Genomic DNA, 22,363 nt, shown 5'->3' on the forward strand with positions numbered 1-22,363 from the left:
TTGACGAGACCACTCGGATTCACCCGGAGGAGGTCGATGACGACACACTGGAGGGGTGGCTGTCGGGCATCACCGGAAACAAGGACAACCCCAGGGGAGCCAGGAGAGTTCCTCCATTCGACCAGTCCCATGAACCAGAAAAGGTCCGATTCTGAGCTTTTGATTATAATCTGAATTCACCCGCGCAGCTGTCTATACTGCGTCGACTGACTTTATTCTTCCTGCTTTCTTTCAGACCCTTATCGAAATGTACTCAGTGCCCAACGGAGAGCAAGAGCAAGACCCGGAAGGAGAGGCGAGTGGCGGCGACACTGGCGAACGGCTCCTAATGGAGAAGAGGACGAAGAAAACGACACACAGGAAACAGCTATGACCATGATTACGCCAAGCTATTTAGGTGAGACTATAGAATACTCAAGCTTGACCAAGAACGACCGAGCGCCCGTGAAAAGGCGATTGCTCAGACTGGTCAGTCTTCAAAGCGTCCTCAGACATCTTCACCAACCCCAACTGAAAAAGTATCAAAGCATCTCAAAGTTGCAGAGCAGAAGCCTCGGAAGGCGTTGCCGAAGATTAAGATTGATATCCCCGTCGCTTCTGCATGAGTGTCTCCCTTTGTATTCACTCGACGCTCTGTGCTATTTATTTTTTTCTTGATTTAACCAGACGAACTTTGGAACTGGCAGCGCTGCTACTTCCGGGACCTCAGCTTACAGAGATGAGGATGAGGTAATGGAGGATGCAGTCACTTCCAATCTAGGTATGATTTCTGTCATTCTGTCTTTATTTGGTCGACTCAACTGCAATGTGTACCATTGGGTGATGTGATTTTGGCGATTGATCTTTGAACAGCTCCTAACATTATTGACCTCCCCGATGATGATGATGAAGAGCCTGAGAGGCCTTTGACGAGGAAAAATAGGAAAGCTCCTGCAAGCAAGGTGCCACAGTCGACGCCGATGGTGGAACCAGTCGTTCAGGACGCTGGTGATGCCAATCGGGGTTCTGTTACCTTCGCCGTACCATTGTCGAGTGCCCTGCCTTCTTTATCGACTGCTCAAGCTCCTCCCGACCCACCTTCAGTTTTTGCGATCCATCATGTCCCAGAGGACGAAGTGAATGCTGCCAAGGAAGCCATACGCCAGGCGGGCATTATGATGGAGAAGGTGAAGATGGTGCGGGACGCCAGTCAGGCCGCCTATGACGCCAGCTCGGCTCTCCAAAGCAATGTTCAAGTTAGTTGGTCACCGCTTGTTCTGTTAGGATATGCTATCTGAAGACTCTCTTTCCGAAAATCTTTGCATCTGTACACCCACTGGGTGCGTCGATTGAATTTTTGGACTAGTGGGGGCACACTGAGTGCACCCACTGGGTGGAGTCCCCGAGACTACGGTGGACTGCTGGCAGCCGACTGTAGTCTTTGTATTTTGATTCTTTCGCTTGATCTGGTCTGGCCGTGCCGAGTGTAAACCGAACCGGTGGGGGCACGCAAAGTGCACCCACTGGGTGTAGTCCCCGAGACTATGGTGGACTGCGGGTAGTCGACCGTAGTCTTAGTATTTATTGTCTTTGTCGTTTTTTGCTGTAAAATAACTTCCCCTCCCTGATTGCAGAAATCTTGTGATCTTGGAGCTCGCTTTGCTGACTTGGAGAAACAGCAGATCCAGCTAAACCTTGACTTGGAATTGGCCAAGATAGAGCTGCAAAAGGCCAAGGACGACACCAATGGTAAGACGAGCTTGTCGACTGGTTTGTCTTAGGCTTGAGTACCCTTCTGCTCTTTCTGAATCAAGCACCATTTCTTTGCAGAAAAACTGAATGAAGCTCTGGCGAAGAAGGATCAGGATTTGGCTGCTGCTCAAAAGAAAGCTGATGACAGAACCGCTCTGGCTGAACAGAAACTGGCTTCAGTCGGCCAATTGGAAGAAGAGAACGCCAAGATGAAATCTGCCCTGAACGAAGCCAACAAGGAGTGCACGCGCTTGAAGAAGGACCAGGTCAACCTGTACGAGAAGATGGAAGGCATCGCTCGCGGGAGGGACGATCTGGAGAGCTATCTGAGGAGCCTTGCCAAGAAGTTGTCCATCAAGTTTGAAGGTATACATTTTGTTCCGACTGATGTTTTTTTTGTCGACTCAGCATACGAAAATTGACTTATCCTTGGATCGTGAATGCAGAGTTTTGCCAGAACTTCGAGGAGGAGACCGGGCGGATTGATCCAGGTTTGGACCCCATCAACTCTCCCATGAAAGATGAAACTGCCATGAATCTGCTCCGACTGGAATCCCGCATCGACGGTGTTGTGGACTACTTGGCTCGACTGAAGGTCGCCACGTCACGGATCGACACGGCACTTTGGCCAGGGGCCACGCTCCAGAATGATCTCGAGTCTCTGATGACTCGACTTAACGAGATCCCTGGTCGAGTGCAGGAGTGGAAGAAATCTTCTGCCCGGTGTGGTGCTGATGTGGCTCTGTCTTTGGTTTGTGTCCACTGCAAGGAGGTGCGACAAGATAAGCTGGCAGCAATCAAGGTCGCCAAGACCCAGAGGCATGACTTCCGATCTTTTATGGAGACTTTTATTGCTGCAGCCACTCGGATCGCCGACGGCGTCGACTTGGACGAGTTCGTCGAACCTGCCAGTCCTCCTCCTGCGGAGTGAACAAACTTTTATGCCCCACCTTAAATTTGCCTCGGAATGCCGAGTGGTTTTTGTAACCGTTAAACTCTTTCGGGCTGAATGCCCGAGCACTTCAATCTGCGGTCTGGAACCTTTAAGATTTATCTGAAGTTGGTTTATCGTTGAATATCTTCATGAATTCTCCGTCGAGTGGAACTCGTTCTTCACTCGAGACAACTTTTGTATTTGTGGCGCAGCTCCGAAGGAGAAGGTAGCAGTCGACCTGCACCTTGTCGTCCTTGCGGATTGGGATGGAGCGCACGTTGTATTTGTGGCGAAGCTCCCAAGGAGAAGGTGGCAGTCAACATGCACCTCGTCGTCCTTGCGGATTGGGATGGAGCGCACGTTGTATTTGTGGCGAAGCTCCCAAGGAGAAGGTGGCAGTCGACCTGCACCTCGTCGTCCTTGCGGATCGGGATGTGTTTCGTACTTAGGCGAGTACTGGACTGCAGCTAAGCCTCCGAGTGGGAGGGTCGCTCTCCACTCGATAGGATTTTTCGAACTTAGGCGAGTACTGGACTGCAGCTAAGCCCCCGAGCGGGAGGGTTGCTCTCCACTCGGTAGGATTTTTTAAACTTAGGCGAGTACTGGACTGTAGCTAAGCCCCCGAGTGGGAGGGTCGCTCTCCACTCGGTAGGATTTTTCAAACTTAGGCGAGTACTGGACTGCAGCTAAGCCCCCGAGTGGGAGGGTCGCTCTCCACTCGGTAGGATTTTTCAAACTTAGGTGAGTACTGGACTGTAGCTAAGCCCCCAAGTGGGAGGGTCGCTCTCCACTCGGTAGGATTTTTCAAACTTAGGCGAGTACTGGACTGCAGCTAAGCCCCCGAGTGGGAGGCTGGCTCACCACTCGGTAGGATTTTCAAATACTTAGGCGAGTACTGGACTGCAGCTAAGCCCCCGAGTGGGAGGCTGGCTCACCACTCGGTAGGATTTTCAAATACTTAGGCGAAACAGGTTCGTAGCTAAGCCTCCAAGTGAGAGGCTGGCTCACCACTCGGTAGGAAATTATTTTTACAAACTTAGGCGAAACGGATTCGCAGCTAAGCCACCCACTGGGGGATTTCTCACGCAAACAAAAGCAATAACAATCACTGGGAAAATTATAACGCTCTTGTCTTTGATAAATAAACTACAGAAGTTTTTCTTATTACATCTCATCCGAGTGAGAATTCAAGTATAAAAGGGGCGGAGCAGCTCCGCATTCCAGGCTCGTGGCTCATCAATCTGGCGATCAACATTATAAAGGTGGTACGCTCCATTGTGGAGGACTCTGGTGACTATGAAGGGACCTTCCCAAGTAGGAGCGAGTTTGTGTGGTTTCTGTTGATCCACTCGGAGGACCAAGTCTCCTTCTTGGAAGGCTCGACTCTTCACATTTCTGGCATGGAATCGACGCAAGTCCTGCTGATAGATGGTCGATCGGATCATGGCCATTTCTCTTTCTTCTTCCAGGAGGTCGACTGCGTCCTGCCGGGCTTGTTCTGCTTCATCTTCAGAGTAGAGCTCGACTCGGGGTGCGTTGTGAAGCATGTCACTCGGCAAAACTGCTTCGGCTCCGTAGACCAAAAAGAATGGGGTTCTTCCAGTCGATCAGTTCGGGGTTGTCCTCAATCCCCAAAGAACTGATGGAAGCTCGTTGACCCATGCACCTGCTGCATGCTTGAGATCGCGCATCAGTCGGGGTTTCAGTCCTTTGAGAATTAAGCCGTTTGCTCTTTTTGCTTGTCCATTCGACTGGGGGTGAGCGACTGAAGCATAGTCGACTCGTGTGCCTTGAGAGGCGCAAAAGGCTCTGAATTTGTTAGAATCGAAGTTTGACCCATTGTCAGTGATGATGCTGTGCGGAACTCCATATCTGAATATCAACTCTCTGATGAAACTGATAGCAGTGCAAGCATCAAGATTCTTGATAGGCTTAGCTTCAATCCATTTGGTGAACTTGTCGACTGCTACTAGCACATGAGTGAAGCCGCTCCTGCTCGTTCTCAGTGGTCCAACCATGTCTAGTCCCCAAACAGCGAAGGGCCAAACGAGTGGAATGGTTTTCAGGGCTGACGCGGGTTTGTGCGACATATTGGAGTAAAACTGACATCCTTCACATTTGTCGACTATCTCTTTCGCCATTTCGTTCGCCCTTGGCCAGTAGAATCCCGCTCGGTATGCTTTAGCCACAATGGTCCGAGAGGACGCATGATGACCACAGGTCCCCGAGTGGATATCATCAAGGATTAACTGGACTTCTTCTGGTGTTATACACTTCTGACTGACTCCAGTCGCGCTTTCTCTATACAACTGTCCCTTTATGACTGTAAAGGTCTTGGATCAACGGACAATCTGTCGAGCCTCTTCTTCGTCCTCTGGGAGTTCTTTCATTAGGATGTACACGATGTACGGTATCGTCCAGACGAGAGTGATGACCAAAACTTCCATGATCAGGTCGACCACAGCTGGAACTTCAACTTCAATCGGATCCGTGGCACTTTTTGGCCGCGGGGCTTCTTCAGTGAAGGGATCCTCCTGAACTGATGGTGTGTGGATGTGTTCCAAAAACACATTGTTGGGAATGGCTTCTCTTTTGGAACCTATTTTCGCCAAATCATCAGCTGCTTGATTTTTCAGTGGGGGTATGTGATGAAGTTCTAACCCCTCGAATTTCTTCTCCAGCTTTCTCACTGCATTGCAATAACCAGTCATGGCTGGACTTCTGACGTCCCACTCCTTCATCACTTGATTAACCACCAAATCTGAGTCGCCATAGACCATGAGGCGACAGACACCGAGTGAAATGGCCATGTGCAACCCATATAAAAGTGCTTCATATTCTGCCTCATTATTGGAGGAATCAAAGTGGATTTGAAGAACATATCTGAGCTTATCTCCTCGGGGGGAGACCAATACTACCCCGGCACCGGAACCATTCAGCATTTTGGAACCGTCGAAGAACATGGTCCGATGCTCCGAGTGAACCTGAGTCGACAGTTGTTGTTCAATCCACTCGGCGACGAAATCTGCTATTGCTTGGGACTTGATAGCTTTCTTTGCCTCAAATTTGATATCTAGAGGAAGGAGTTCAATCGCCCATTTTGCCACTCGACCAGTTGCATCTCTGTTGTGCAGGATCTCTGATAATGGAGCGTTGCTGACGACTGTAATGGAATGATCAGAGAAGTAGTGAGCAACCTTCTTTGTGGTCATATAAATCCCGTATACAAGCTTCTGATGATGAGGATATCTTTGCTTCGACGGGGTCAAAACTTCAGAAACATAATATGTTGGGCGCTGAACTTTGAAGGCTTTTCCTTCTTCTTCCCGCTCGACCGTAAGTACCGTACTGACGACTTGTCCCGTGGCTGCGATGCAAATCAGCAAAGGCTCTTTGCTGATTGGAGCAGCAAGCACCGGCTGGGTGGAGAGCAGAGCTTTGAGCTCTGCAAACGCTGCATCGGCTTCAGGAGTCCACTCGAACTTGTCTGACTTCTTCATCAGTCGGTAAAGAGGCAATGCCTTTTCACCGAGACGAGAGATGAATCGACTTAAAGCGGCCAAGCAACCAGTAAGCTTCTGGACGTCGTGCACTCGCACAGGATGTTTCATCCGGAGTATAGTACCGACTTTTTCTGGATTGGCATCAATTCCCCGTTCGGAAACGAGTAAACCGAGTAACTTTCCGCCAGGAACTCCGAATGTGCACTTTGATGGATTAAGCTTGATATCATATCTCCTGAGGTTGGCAAAGGTTTCAGCAAGGTCAGTCAGCAGGTCGGAACCCTTCCATGACTTGACCAAAATATCATCCATGTATGCTTCCACATTCCGACTGATTTGAGTGAACAAACACTTCTGAATCATCCTCATGAATGTGGATCCGGCATTCTTGAGGCCGAATGGCATGGTAACATAACAGAAGCACTCGAATGGAGTGATGAAAGCTGTTTTGATCTCATCAGGTCCATACAGACGGATCTGATGGTACCCGGAATAGGCGTCTAAAAAAGACAATCGCTCACATCCCGCAGTCGAGTCGACTATCTGGTCGATGCGGGGGAGAGGAAAATGATCTTTCGGGCAGGCCCGATTGATATGTTTAAAGTCAATGCACATGCGAAGTGACTTGTCCTTCTTGGGGACCATGACAACATTGGCGAGCCACTCGGAGTGGTAAATCTCTCGGATGAACTCCGCTGCTAAGAGCCGAGCCACCTCCTCACCAATAGCCTTTCTCTTCTGGACGGCGGACCGTCGGAGATGTTCTTTGACAGGTTTCACTTTTGAGTCAACTCGTAGGCGGTGCTCAGCCAGCCCCCTAGGAACACCCGGCATGTCAGAAGGCTTCCATGCGAAGATGTCCCAGTTCTCATGAAGGAACTGGATGAGCGCTTCTTCCTATTTGGAGTCGAGTGTTGTTGAGATATGAGTCGGAGCAGCACCGGGATCGGTCGGGTGAATGTGAACCGGCTTCGTTTCACCAGACGACTAAAAAGCTGATTCTATAGCGGGCTTCTTGGTTCGCAACAAATCACTTGGGTCTGCAGTCTTCTGGTACTCCTGCAGCTCCACCACCGCCATCTGAGCATCAGCGATCTTTGGGCCTTTTTGAAAACACTCTTCTGCTTTCTTCCGATTGTCCGTAACAGTGATCACACCTTTGGGACCAGGCATCTTCAATTTGAGATACACATAACATGGTCGAGCCATGAAGCGTGCGTAAGCTGGCCTGCCCAAAATAGCGTGATAAGCACTCTGGAAATCCACAACTTCGAACGTCAACTTTTCTTTGCGGTAATTCTTGGAATCACCGAAAACCACATCAAGAGCAATTTGACCAAGTGACTCAGCCTTCTTCCCAGGAATGACTCCATGGAAACTCATGTTGCTGGTATTGAGTCTGGACATCGGAATGCCCATCCCTTTCAACGTCTCGCATACAGTATGTTCAAACCACTGCCACCATCCATCAAGACTTTGGTCAGTCGAGTGCCTTCAACAACTGGGTCGACCACCAAAGCTTGCCTCCCAGGGGTGGCAATGTGCGTTGGGTGATTGGACTGGGATAATGTGATGGCAGTCTGAGACCACTTCAGATAACTGGGTGTCGCCGGAGCAACCATATTCACCTCATGGTTGATAACTTTCAGTCAACTTTTGCTTTTAACATCAGCAAAAATCATCAAGGTGGAATTGACCTGGGGGTATCCATCATCACTGTCTTCCTTGTCCTCAACTTTGTCCGACTCCTTTTCCTTATCTTTGGGTTGTTTTCCCTGGAACTGCTGGATCAAGAGCCGACACTGTCGAGTGGTATGTTTCGGGTAAATGAGCTTACCCTCTTCATCTTTCTTCGTGTGGATGTGACATGGCAAATCCAACACATCATTTCCGTCTTGGTCTTTAACTTTCTTGGGGTTGCAAGGCCCTTTGGTTTCCCCTTAAACTTTCCTTGAGTTACAGCCAAGGCTTCCCCAGGAGCAGTTGGCTCGGCTTTTCGCTTCTGTTTCCGATTGGAATTTCCTCCTCCGGTTTCTTGGGCGACTGACTTGTGCTTGCCACTCCGGAGTCGATCCTCATCTTCACCATTAGCGTACTTGGTGGCAATCTCCATCATTCGATTCAGAGACATGTCTCCGGTTCGACCGAATTTCAGATTCAGTTCTCTGTACTTGACGCCTTCTTTGAAGGCACAGACTGCTTGGTGATCGGGCACATTCTCTACCGTGTGATGTAACATGATCCATCTCTGGATGTAATCCCTCAAAGTTTCATTCGGCTTCTGCACGCAAGACCGCAGTTCCGTCAGCCCTGCCGGTCGCTTGCATGTTCCTTCAAATGTGGTGACAAACACTCGGCCGAGATCTTCCCAAGTGTAAATGCTGCTGGGTGCTAACTGATTCAGCCACGCTCTAGCCGAGCCCTCCAACATGAGAGGCAGGTGCTTCATGGCCACTTCATCATTGCCACCGCCGATCTGTACAGCCACTCGGTAGTCTTCAAGCCAAGTATCGGGCTTGGACTCACCAGTGAACTTACTAACTCCAGTCGCCAACCTGAAGTTGGGAGGAATCATAGCGGCCATGATGGCTCTACTAAAGCACTCTGGCCCCGAAACATGTACTCTGCTGCTGGTAGGTGCATCTCTGTCGTGACCTTCTCGGTGAGCTCTGTTCCTGTCGACCAAACCTTGAACGAGAATGGATCTCGCATCAAAGCCTGGTTCCTTGGGGTCGACTGGAATCCTTCGCCCAACACTATGAGGGCGCCTGCCATCCTGCTGTCGAGGCACATACGATCCACTCCTCGGGGGAGGGGTGGGCACTCGACGTCGATCGTCATGATCGAATCGGTGATCATACTGCTCACGGTTTCCGTACTGATCACGCTGGTCCCCACGTCCCTCACGCCTCGGGGGCAATCTTGGGCTATGAGCCGACTGGACTGTGTCTGCAGCAATGGATCTGCTATGAATCCTGTTCCGCGACTGAGAAACAACGGAATTCTGGTCTCCTGCTGCCCGGAGTAACGCTCTGATCTGCAACAAGCCTCTGCCAGCCTCTGACTGGGAAGGTTGAATCGACTCTGCTATACGGGTTGCAGCTGCTAAATTCTAAATCAGAGTTCGATATACCTGCGGAGGCGGAAAGAGCTGACGTCAGCTGGATTCTGGAACCCGTTGTCACGCACGCTCGTCGAGTGCTCGCTGGAGGTTCTCCAGTCGAGTGCGCTCGACCAAATTTGCCAGGCGCGCGTCCTCCAAGGCACGAGCCTCGGAAGTTTCTCCAACGATAGGAGTGTGCAGTGCATCCATGTTCGGGCGACGAAGCTCTTCTCTCTGCAGCGACGTGAGAGGCTCGGGGAGATATTCCTCATGGGGATGCGACGGGTCGCCTCCACCTGCGCCTCCGTCGGTGCGGGGAAAACCAGGAGGACTGCGCGGTCCATCGACCATCAGAACCTTCACCGCCGGATCACTGCTGTCGCACTCGGATGCGGTCTCTGCGGAGCCAGTCGACAGGACGAACAGACCGTAGAGAGATTCGTTGGGCTCGATCACCGCAACTTGAGGGGTGGCCGACTGGCGTGCCACCGCGTGTTTCACCCACCGCTGAAGTCTCGACCGACCGGAGCGCTTGCGCCGGCGGGAAACAAGGAGGGAGGACAACACAGGGGCCGACCGATAATGGGTCGACGGTTGCCGCAAGAGGACGTCGCGAACGCACGCACGAAAGTGCGTTGCCCCGCGGACAGGGAGTGCGTCGACGTCGAGCGGAGCCTCCTGAAGCCAAGCGGAGTCGTCGACGATGAACGTGAGCACGCCAAGACGGATCTCGCGGCCCTCCACCAAAACTCCGCCAGAAACCATGATGATTTGGATCGGAAAAGATCGCAACTCCTCCAACAAATCGCTAAGACACCGCCGCAAGGTGGGCGCCAACTGTCGTGGTTCTAGGTCTGACAGTAATGTTGGGGGGTAGGTATGGAGAGGCAAGATCTTAGCTATGGAGTAGTTGTAAGAACACGAGGTTTACGAGTTCAGACCCTTATCAGAGGAAGTAATAGCCCTACGTCTCGGAGCCCAGAGGCGGTCGACTGGATTATGTGTGTATGAATTACAGGGGTGCGAACCCTTTACACTGAGGAGGGGGGTGGCTTATATAGAGTTCGCCAGACCCCTCCGGCCCTCAGTTATGCAGGGTTTTAAGTACATTAAGGTCGGGCGTTACTGGTAACGCCCCTAATAAAGTGCTATGATGACCATAAAAGCTACTTAATGACCAACCGTTAGCGTGCGGAGTGACTTTAGGTCTCCTCGTCGTCGAGTGGTTGGATCTTGGTCGAGTGATTGCTTCTTGGTCGAGTGTCTTCGAGTCTGTCGAGTGGAACACCTCCAAGTCGATTGAAAGGTGATTTATTCTAGAGATGTCCTTGGGTAGGGCAGTTAGGACATGTCCATGACCCTACCCTAGGTACATAGCTTCATCAACGCCCGCTTGACAGCTTTGGTTTTGGGGGCGAGATGGTTTGACCATTTTATCCCCGGTTGGTTTTGCTGCTTTCTCTACGGATTTCCGTTTCCAGAAGGGATCATCACCCTATGCATACATACATACACAGAAGAAGGATTACAGTTTGAGAAAATTAAAAATATCAAAGATGAAAAGGAAGTATAGTGCTTACAGCAGGCGGTTTGTTCTTAGTATAGAAGGGGTTCAAGCCGGTTTGACTACAGACTAATTCCAATTCATTCAAAATTTTCTTTACACCTTCAGTGACTTCTTCATCGGTCACCTGAATGTTGCAATGGCGTTGAGGGTCTTCAACATCACCGTGATTGTTTACACCATTTAGCAAAGATAGGTGAAGTAGCAAAAGGAGGGTCAGGTTTCATTCTAGCATTTAGAGATTGCTTACTCCATTTAGCTAATAACCTTTTGAGTTCATTTCTATTTTTGCAAGCTAAAATAGCTAAAGAAGCTTCTTGATCAAAAACATAACCCTTAGGAATAACAAGTGATTCTTCATCATCACTTTCATCAGTATCATCAGATTCAATATTTTCAATCTCTCTAGCCCTAGCAAGTTGTTCATCAAGAAAATCACTAAGTGGCACAGTAGTATCAGGCATAGAGGTAGTTTCATCATAAGTATCATGCATAGCAGAAGTGGCATCATCAATAACATGCGACATATCAGAATGAATAGCAGAAGCAGGTGTAGGTGTCGCAAGCTTACTCATAACAGAAGGTGAATCAAGTGCAGAGCTAGATGGCAGTTCCTTACCTCCCCTCGTAGTTGAGGGATAGATCTTGGTTTTTGGATCTCTCAAGTTCTTCATAATGATAAGCAGATATATATCCCAAGTGACTCAAAGAATAGGGCTATGCTCCCCGGCAACGACGCCAGAAAGTATTCTTGATAACCCACAAGTATAGAGGATCGCAACAGTTTTCGAGGGTAGAGTATTCAACCCAAATTTATTGATTCGACACAAGGGGGGCCAAAGAATATTCTCAAGTATTAGCAGCTGAGTTGTCAATTCAACCACACCTGGAAACTTAATATCTACAGCAAAGTGTTTAGTAGCAAAGTAATATGATAGTGGTGATAACGGTAGGAAAAGGTAACAATAGTAAAAGTAATGTTTTTGGTATTTTGTAGTGATGATAGCAATAGCAACGGAAAAGTAAATAAGCGAAGAACAATATATGAAAAGCTCGTAGGCAATGGATTAGTGATGGAGAATTATGCCGGATGCGGTTCATCATGTAACAGTCATAACCTAGGGTGACACAGAACTAGCTCCAGTTCATTGATATAATGTAGGCATGTATTCCGAATATAGTCATACTTGCTTATGGAAAAGAACTTGCATGACATCTTTTGTACTACCCTCCCGTGGCAGCGGGGTCCTTACGGAAACTAAGGGATATTAAGGCCTCCTTTTAATAGAGAACCGGAACAAAGCATTAACACATAGTGAATACATGAACTCCTCAAACTACGGTCATCACCAGTAAGTATCCCGATTATTGTCACTTCGGGGTTAACGGATCATAACACATAATAGGTGACTATAGACTTGCAAGATAGGATCAAGAACACTCATATATTGATGAAAACATAATAGATTCAGATCTGAAATCATGGCACTCGGGCCCTAGTGACAAGCATTAAGCATAGCAAAGTCATAGCAACATCAATCTCAGAACATAGTGGACACTAGGGATCAAACCCTAACAAAACTAACTCGATTACATGATAGATCCCATCCAACCCATCACCGTCCAGCAAGCCTACGATGGAATTACTCACGCACGGCGGTGAGCATCATGAAAATGGTGATGGAGGATGGTTGATGATGATGATGGCGACGGATTCCCCTCTCCGGAGCCCCGAACGGACTCCAGATCAGCCCTCCCGAGAGGTTTTAGGGCTTGGCGGTGGCTCCGTATCGTAAAACGCGATGATTTCTTCTCTTTGATTTCTTTCTCCCCAAAACTAAATATATGGAGTTGGAGTTGGAGTCGGAGAGGCAACAGGGGGCCCACGAGGTAGGGGGGCGCGCCCTAGGGGGGCAGGCATGCCCCCACCCTTGTGGAGAGGTGGTGGGCCCCTTGGCCTTCATCTTTTGCAGGTATTTTTCTTATTTTCTAAAAAGTGGCTCCGTGAAGTTTCAGGTCATTCTGAGAACGTTTGTTTCTGCACATAAATGACACCATGGTAATTCTGCTGAAAACAGCATCAGTCCGGGTTAGTTCCATTCAAATCATGCAAGTTAGAGTCCAAAACAAGGGCAAAAGAGTTTGGAAAAGTAGATACGACGGAGACGTATCAACCACCCCACTAGTATCCGTCATGGCGGATCCGCCGCATTGGTCTTAGACCCCATCATCGACGGATTTCATCTCACTCGAGTCCTTATGGACGGCGGCAGCAGCCTGAACCTGCTCTATCAGGATATAGTGCGCAAAATGGGTATAGATCCCTCGAGGATCAAACCCACCCAAACCACCTTTAAGGGCATCATCCCAGGTGTAGAGGCCCATTGCATGGGCTCAATCACACTAGAAGTGGTCTTCGGATCTCCGGACAACTTCCAAAGCGAGGAGTTAATCTTCGATATCGTCCCGTTCCGCAGTGGATATCACGCACTACTCGGACGAACCACATTTGCAAAATTCAATGCGGTATCGCATTACGCATACCTCAAGCTCAAGATGCCAGGACCTAGGGGGGTCATAACAGTCAATGGAAACACAGAACGCTCGCTCCGCACGGAAGAGCACACTGCGGCCCTCGCAGCAGAAGCACAAAGCAGCCTTTTAAGGAAAACCACCAATTCGGCGATACAGCACCCGGACACCATTAAGCGAGTCCGGAGTAACCTGCAACAGGATCGCCTGGCACGTTCAGAGCTCGCCTAGCAATTCGGCCCCCGTCCCAGTCCCAGTCAAGCGACGAAATCCGTGCCGCGCGCACATAATTACGCATTGAAAATACCATGGGCATAGGCGGGGGCACGATCAGGGCACGTCCCGCAATGCGGCTTAACCGCCCTAGGGGCTGCATACCTTTGTCATTTTTCCTCTTTCAGGACCTTACTCTCTGGAAGCCCTTTCCGACAGTATGACTGCCGGACACATTACGGGAAGGAACAACCAAGGAGGCAAGAAGCTAAGACGTACAAGGGAACCCCCAGGTGGTCTCTAATAATGATCGGTATACCCGCTTTTTACTAACCATACGCAGCTTGCCCTTGGATAGGACATGTCAAATAGTCCTATTTTTTGCTTATTGCACTACTTGTATCAGTACGCTTCGACGTATTATTTAAATAACAATGCATATCATTAACCTATTATTGCATTATCCACCCCTTTTTTCTTATATGTTCATTTATGATAACTTGCACCCGTACATTCTGGTATGGTCAGTACGCCAGGGGCTTTCGTTTACCCCATAATATGGCGTAAAAAGTCCGAACACTTTCGACAGTGCGACACCCCGAACTTATAGCATTATATGCATCAGCTCCGAATCATGTCTTGGGTCAATAGTTGGGTTTGCCCGGCTCCCATGTTTTGGTACCTTACATTCCGCTATATCGGCTAAGGTAGCGCTGGGAGAAGTACTGCGATTGTGTCCCGGTTCTTCCGGACGAGCACCTCAGTAGAGAAAGTCGAAAACTGACTGTCATGATAAGGCGAGAGCTGGTCGCTGTTCGAGAGGTCTCAAGTCCTTAAAGACTTTTTCCACTTCGGGCGAGGAGTCGGCCTTGCCCGACTTAGGCGTATAATAGCGCTCCAAATTCGGCCTTCCGAATACTAGGGGCTTCGCCAAAATTTAAAATTGTAGACTTCTATGGCTAAGTGAGAGTGATAAAGCCTTATAGTCCGATTGCCTGGTTCGTTGTGTTGAACACCTCCCTCGAACGACCCAAAATTGGGATAAAGAGTGCTCAGGTTTATCCCGAACACCCCAGTACTAGTTACATGGGGGCAAAAGCCGACGACTGGTCAACTCTCAGATTTTATAAACGACCGCATAGAAGGTAATATTTTAAATTCAAAAAGCGTTGCATAGCGCAAATGAACTCGTTTCACATTACAGGATCACATGAGCATGTTCATTCAAAAATTACATCTCTAGCACATTCCTCCGCCACAAGGCGGGAACCCTTCAGGACATTGTCATAATACATTTCGGGGCAGCGATGCTCCTTGCCCTCTGGTGGCCCCTCCTTCACCAGCTTTACGGCGTCCAGCTTCGCCTAGTGCACCTTCGCCCGGGCAAAAGCCCTGCGCACACCCTCGATGCAGACGGACCACTTTATGACTTCAAGCCATGGGTAGGCATCCACAAGCCGCCTCACCAGACCGAATTAGCTGCCAGGCACAGGATCGCCAGGCCACATCCGGACTATAAGACCCTTCATGGCATGTTCAGCCGCCTTGTGAAGCTCGACCAGTTGCTTCAGCTGGTCGCTCAAGGGCATTGGGTGTTCAGTCCCAGTATACTGAGACCAGAACAAATTTTCCGTCGAGCTCCCCTCCTCAGCTCGGTAAAACTCCGCGGCATCCAGTACACTGCAGGGACGATCTGCGAACGCTCCTGGAGAGCTCCGAACTCGGGTAAGTAAAAGGAAAGTTTCCTTCACATGCTTGCTTTGCATAATGAATGCCTTACCCGCTGCTATCTTCTTCACCGCATCAATCTCCTGGAGGGCCTTGTGGGCTTCAGCCTTGGTGCTCCGTGCGCTTTCGAGCGCCTTCGCAAGCTCAGACTCTCGCGTCTTAGAGTCAAGCTCCAAGGACTCGTGTTTTTTGGCAAGAGCCTCGAGCTCTTGCTGCACCTCGCCTACCCGGGATTCTTGCTTTTCCCGCTCAATACGCTCCTTGGTCGCTTTGTCTTCGGCCTTGGACAGCGCCTTCTTCAGGGTCGCCACCTCGGTCATGGCCCCTGGCAAATTCATGATGATCCTATTACTTTACAACCGAATTTCTTTTTAATATATAGACAAGGTATTGCTTACATTTGCTCTCCTCGAGCTGCCTCTTGGTAAGGCCGAGCTCTTTCTCGGACCGCCCAAGGTCCTGCTTCAGTGCAGCGACCTCCGTAGTACGTGCGGCAGCGGCCAGCAGTGAAGCCTGCATATGCACATAGACATATTTTGATTAGACTCCTGAGTCATTATTTGATCCTCTATTCGACCTTTCTTTGCGAACGCCAAATAGGGCATCAGGGGCTACTGTCTATGCGGTTTCCTATATTTTGATTGCTTACCTCAAAGCCTGTTAGGAGGCTGGCACAAGCTTTGGTTAGTCCATTTTTGGCGGACTGAACTTTCTCGAACACCGCACTCTTGATAGTGTGGTGCTCTTCGTCGATGGAAGCGCCGCAAAGCGCTTCTAGCAAGTTGTCCGGTGCCTCTGGATGGACAGAGGCCACCGGCACGGGCGGCTTGCCCCTCTTAATGGGGGATCGCCTACCAGTCCGGAACCACCGAAGGTTCCGGCGCAGTGTTCGGCTGGGGGTCGAACTTGGAGCCCGTGGGAGTCTTGCTCCCTTTGCGCCCAGGGTCCGGAAGGTCGCCTCGAGGCATCCCCAGGACTACCTTCCCTCGGCTCGGTGCCTTTTGAGACAACACCTCGACTTTGTCCGTAGGGCAAGGGGTGGAGGCGGTCGGAAGTGAATCGCTATTCATATCCAACGAGTCCAAAGAACCGTCCGACGAAGATACGTCGAGACGGGCTCGGGACGGACTGCATAATCATATTCGGCGTAAGGAGAAGCAGTGCAATAAAACATACCATGAATTACTATGGTATCCGGATACTTACGACGTCGCTAGGGGCTTATCCCTGGGTAACCACTCATCGCCACTGTAGGCCGCCGTCATGGAGCAGTCCGGAAGGAGGGTCCTTCCCTTCTTGGACCCTTCGGCCTCCCCGGTTGGGGCAGCCTTCCTTTTCTTGTCTCCCACGGTTGGGGGGGAGAACTTTCCTCTTCCTCCTCCTCATTTTCGTGGGAGGAGTGCGCCTCAGAGTTGTCGTACGATGAGTCCGATATAACTTTGCGCCGGAGACCCTTTCGGGTCCCCGTGGCCTTCTTCTTGGCCTTCTTCACCGGCACCTCGTAAGGTGCCAGAACCAGCATCTCCGCTAGGAGAGCATCTGCAGGATCTTCAGGCAGGGGGGCTGGGCAATCGATCTGCTCCGCTGTCTCTACCCAGTCCTGTTAAGGGCATGGAAGCTTAGATCCCACACATGATTAAACTGGGCAAATAAATATCCTATGAGATATAAAAACTTACCGGATTGGCATGGCGCTTTGCGCTGAGTCCGCGGTTCTTGGTAAGGGGAGGAGGTACCTCGATGCCCTTGAACAGCACCTTCCAGACGTCCTTGTGCGTCGTGTCGAAGAGCTCTCACAGCATCTGGTGCTTGGCCGGATCAAACTCCCATAAATTGAATACCCGTCGTTGACACGAGAGGATCTGGCGGAAGAGCATGACCTGGACCACGTTGACGAGCTTGATTTTCTTGCTCATCATGTTCTTGATGCAGGTCCGGAGTCCGGTCAGCTCTACCGGGGAACCCTAGGACAGGCCCTTCTCTTTCTAGGAAGTGAGCCACGTGGGGATTCCGGATCGAAATTCGGGGGGCGCCACCCAGTTGGTGTCGCGCGGCTCGGTGATGTAGAACCACCCCGATTGCCACCCCTTTATGGTCTCCACATAGGAGCCTTCGAGCCAGGTGACGTTAGGCATTTTTCCCACCATGGCGCCTCTGCACTCTGCTTGCTGGCCGACCACCACCTTCGGTTTAACATTGAAGGTCTTCAGCCACAGGCCGAAATGGGGCCTGATGTGGAGGAAGGCCTCACACATGACGATAAACGCCGAGATGTTGAGGATGAAATTGGGGGCCAAATCATGAAAATCCAGCCCATAGTAGAACATGAGCCCACGGATAAACGGGTGAAGGGGAAATCCCAGTCCGCGGACAAAGTGGGTAAGGAAAACTACCCTCTCATGGGGTTTGGGTGTAGGGATGATCTGCCCCGCATCTGGCAGCTGGTGCGCGATGTCCGCAGCCAGATATCCGGCTTCCGTAGCTTTGTGATATTCTCCTCTGTGACGGAGGAGACCATCCACTTGCCTCCTGCTCCGGACATGCTTGGAGTGGTTTGAGGAGAAAGACGCGAACTTGGGCGCTGGAGCTCGAGTGTGCGAGAATGGATAAGCAAGGAGGAAGAAGGCGTGGGTAAAAAGGGTGAATCTTTGTCCCTTTATAAAGGCAGAGGAGGCGATGCGCCTCCTCACTTACCTGGTAAAATCGCTTATTCCCCGAACGCCGTAATTGATGGCGCGGTTGGGTTACCCATACCCGTATTGATGAGAATCATGTGATAAGGGGACACGATCTCTGCTTAGACAAGACGTGTCAAGAAAACCGCCTCGCGATATGTGCAGTGCTGGCTGAGAAAAACAGTTCGAATAATGACCGGGCCGTGGTATGATGTCATGCTGTCAAACGTGTCAGCAGATTGGATTTGTGGAAATATTATTCTCTCTACTGTGGTATATGGAACTTGTTTTGCAGAGCCGGACACTATCCTTGTGTTCAAAAAATTTCTATGGAGTATTCGGAGGAAGAACCCGCCTTGCAATGCCGAAGACAAGTCTGCGCGCTGGACTCATCGTCATTGAAGCCTGGTTCAGGGGCTACTGAGGGAGTCCTGAATTAGGGGGTCTCCGGACAGCCGGACTATATCCTTTGGCCAGACTGTTGGACTATGAAGATACAAGAAGACTTCGTCCCGTGTCCGGATGGGACTTTCCTTGGCGTGGAAGGCAAACTTGGCAATACGTATATGTGGATCTCCTCCCTTGTAACCGACTCTGTGTAACCCTAGCCCCTCCGGTGTCTATATAAACTGGAGGGTTTAGTTCGTAGGACAACATACAATCATACCATAGGCTAGCTTCTAGGGTTTAGCCTCTACGATCTCGTGGTAGATCAACTCTTGTAATACTCATATCATCAAGATCAATCAAGCAGGACGTAGGGTATTACCTCCATCAAGAGGGCCAGAACCTGGGTAAACATCGTGTCCCCCGCCTCCTGTTACCATCCGCCTTAGACGCATAGTTCGGGACCCCCTACCCGAGATCCGCCGGTTTTGACACCGACAGTCGAGCTTTGCAAGCTCCGCCGGCGTGAGTTCCGACCACGGCTTATTGGTACCCTTCTTCTTCGCCACGGGCTGCGCGGTAGCGTTCGGGTCGTCGGGATACTTCGGGCCGCCGGCCATGGAGGAGAGAGTGGAGGGGGAGCACGGGAGAGTTTGGGGGAAATGGAGGGAAAGTGGGCGTCTATGTGCTCAACGGGTGGGCCAGGGGAGGACAAGGGTGTGTGTCCCGCCCATCCGTGTAGTGTCTGTTTCGATGCAAACACGACCCAAATTTGGGTCGGGAATGGGTCGAAAGCGGACAGAAAACAAACATTTGTCCGTTTGCTCCTGTGCGTTGGGACGCATTTTATGCCCTTTATCCCTAAACGGACGCCGCGGACCATTTGGGGTTGTGTGTTGGAGTTGGCTTAAGCGAGTGGTTCAACGCGCAGATGACTTGTTAGGGGGGTTGACCGAGTCCTGGGGCTTGGAGGATGAGGTTGCCAGCGAAATCTATACTCCAACGACAGTGAATTCGAGCATCATTTCCTTGTTGGAGGCATCAAGGTGGCAGTCCTCCATTTCCCTCTCAACAAGCTACGGTGGAAAACCTAGATCTGTTTTTTACCGAATTGGGCGATGACAGTGTTGTTAGCTTTGCTTAGCGTCACACGCATTCCCTCTTGAGGGCATAGCTTTGGATGTGTCGGTCGAAGGGACGCACGGCTTGTGGAGTTGGTCGGCGACGACTAGCGTGGTTTCGCCCGTGAGGCAAACATGGGGTCGACGATGATGATTCATCGACGGTGGGTAGTAGGAGCATCCTTTACATGAGAGGTGCGTCGGGGTAAGCCATGTGAGCCAACCTCGTGGGATCGAAGCGACATATGTTTGATTTATCAGACATATCATTCCTATCTGGTGTCGTCGTGGTTCACAGACAAATCTTGTGATTAGCCCGAATTAATGCAACAAATCTCGGTGTGCAGTCTGGTAGCGGCGAAGGCGCTCAAGTGTGTGGCTGGGTGTGTAGTAGGTGTTGCCTTTCCGGCATGTTGTATGAAATGTGGTCTTTCATGCCCAGTCTAACTAGGCCCTAGCCGTTCAGATATGGCGTGATTTTTCTCAATAGCCGAGCGGCCCTTTTTTTATTCTTCTTTTTTAGCACATGCTTATGCGGTGCATTGCCTATTTGGGTTGTTCTTGTAATACCCATTTCTAATCGATGTTTTTTTTTGTAGGGTTCTAATCTATGGATTTGACAACTCTCCAACTTCTTTTTTTTTTTGCAAAATAATAACTCTCATACCTAGGCCCTATTCGGCAGTCATCCGCCTTCGTAGGATACGGGAGCGCACGGAGCGCCAGTTTATCAACTCTGAAAAATTAGGTTGCGGGCCATTTTGCTCCGACCGCTCGAGGAGCGGAGCTGCAGAGCGGAGAGCTGCCGAACACAACCTTAACTCTAAAGAAAAACAAAGACTGCCCCATCTTCTGTATCCCGTTGTTGATGAATCAACAGGAACACCTCCCTAAAAGATACCAATAGAGAGAGACCTCCCTAAAAATAAAATAAAAATCATTAGTGAGAGACCTGTGGCGTGTGAATTTCTTCTCTTGAGCATCCTCCAGCCAAACCGGCCATCGATCCGCGCCGCTCCAGCACGAGGTCGTCGTCTGCCGCCGCGCCCACGTACGTTCTCGCCACGTCATCGATCCGCGCCCAAGGGCATCGGGTCCGTCCGTCTCAAGCATCACCGAACGGCTGGAACCAGTCCACGGCATGGATCCGAGGCACCAGCCTCCCCGCCCACCTCCCTCCTCCTTCTCCCCGCTCCCTACATAACCTCGCCGCCCCCTCCGTCTCTACACACCACAGCATCCGCAACCCCCTCACGTCCCACACCAAGCCCCACGCTCGAACCACCACCACCACCAGCACCCATGGCACCCAAGGCAGCGGAGAAGAAGCCGGCGGCGGCCACGGCCGAGAAGACCACCGCGGGGAAGAAGCCCAAGGCGGAGAAGCGGGCGCCGGCGTCCAAGGAGGCCGGCGGCGAGGGGAAGACGAGGGGCAGGAAGAAGGGCAGCAAGGCCAAGAAGGGTGTGGAGACGTACAAGATCTACATCTTCAAGGTGCTCAAGCAGGTGCACCCGGACATCGGCATCTCCTCCAAGGCCATGTCCATCATGAACTCCTTCATCAACGACATCTTCGAGAAGCTCGCCGGCGAGTCCGCCAAGCTCGCCCGCTACAACAAGAAGCCCACCATCACGTCCCGGGAGATCCAGACCTCCGTCCGCCTCGTCCTCCCCGGCGAGCTCGCCAAGCACGCCGTCTCTGAGGGCACTAAGGCCGTCACCAAGTTCACCTCATCCTAGGCTTCATCGTCTGTGTCATGAGCTGATGGTGGCAGGCGTCGTGTACGTAGTTGGCAACAGTACGATGTTACAATCTCTGTAAGAATTGTGCTGCTTGCGGACTTGAAGAAATAGTGATGTTGCTGTTTGAATCAATGTTCGTCTGTGCTTGCGTGTCGCTTCAGAGTTCAGACTCTTCTTGATGCCATTTGTTTATGTCAGCAAGTTTCTCCTATGATGGTTTGTCTAATTTAATTTGCTGTCATTTTATCTACTCTGATTGTTTCCAAGTCTGCAGATAGAAACTGCTGATTTTAAATCTACAATCTTTGCAGTTTGAAATTCTGTACTGCCAGCTAAATTCATGAGTTTTCCTCTTAACCTATATACTGTTGCTGCCATTTGAGTAAAACTGAAGTTGGTGAGCCTTGTTAATTTCTGAAACAATCATTCCAAGTTTTTTCCTTGGTGGACTTGTCATCCATATGGCAAGAGGCCAAGAACAGCTTGACCGCTAGTGCTCAGAAAGTCACAATGCATTAGATTCAGATTAGCTTCTTGAGATAAATTAGAGGCTTTTCGCAAAAAAAAGAAGCGACAAATTAGAGGCAGCGCACCCATGTGTTTATTCTATTGATTCATTTCTCTATGTATTGTACATTTGTATGGATATATGAATTCTAAGTTACATGCATTGGCAAGAACCATTCACAATTCGCCATCTTTGGTTACGGGAGCTGTTCCTCATTTGTGTTAGATGATGTTACTACCTTGTAAGAGTTGTGCCGCGTGAATCTGAAGAAATAGTATTGTTGTTGTTTACTTTAATGTTCAAGGTGTGCTTGCATGTCACATCAGATTCTTTACATAGAAGTTTTTAGTTTGAATTTCTATAGTTAGTTCATGAATCTTGCGTCATATCAAAAATTAATGTCCAGGCTTTGTTAGCTTTCTCATTTTCTCTACTCATTTTGGCGCCATATAAAAAATTCAAACCTCTACCGTTGGTGCCATATAAAAGCAAACGGACATCATGCTGCGAGGCAGCCTGGAGGAATTTGAAAATTTCGGAGGGTGCAACAAGCAGTGCCAGGAACAGAGGCATTTGAGCTGCCACTGTAGTTGACATGCATTCAAACCTTGCGGATATCAT

The 22,363-nt window shown here is 50.2% G+C and overlaps 1 protein-coding gene across 1 annotated transcript; it reads left to right on the forward strand.

The window, feature by feature from the left end:
* Positions 1-20,717: 20,717 nt before the first annotated feature.
* On the forward strand, positions 20,718-21,484 carry LOC125513770 (histone H2B.2-like). The gene is made up of 2 exons (XM_048678954.1): positions 20,718-21,271; positions 21,309-21,484. Exon 1 carries the CDS (start codon positions 20,794-20,796, stop codon positions 21,229-21,231), a length of 438 nt encoding a protein of 145 aa, XP_048534911.1. The 5' UTR covers positions 20,718-20,793; the 3' UTR covers positions 21,232-21,271; positions 21,309-21,484.
* Positions 21,485-22,363: the final 879 nt, after the last annotated feature.

This window comes from Triticum urartu, chromosome 6 (genome assembly GCF_003073215.2).
Source record: "Triticum urartu cultivar G1812 chromosome 6, Tu2.1, whole genome shotgun sequence".
NCBI classification, from domain to species: Eukaryota; Viridiplantae; Streptophyta; class Magnoliopsida; order Poales; family Poaceae; genus Triticum; species Triticum urartu.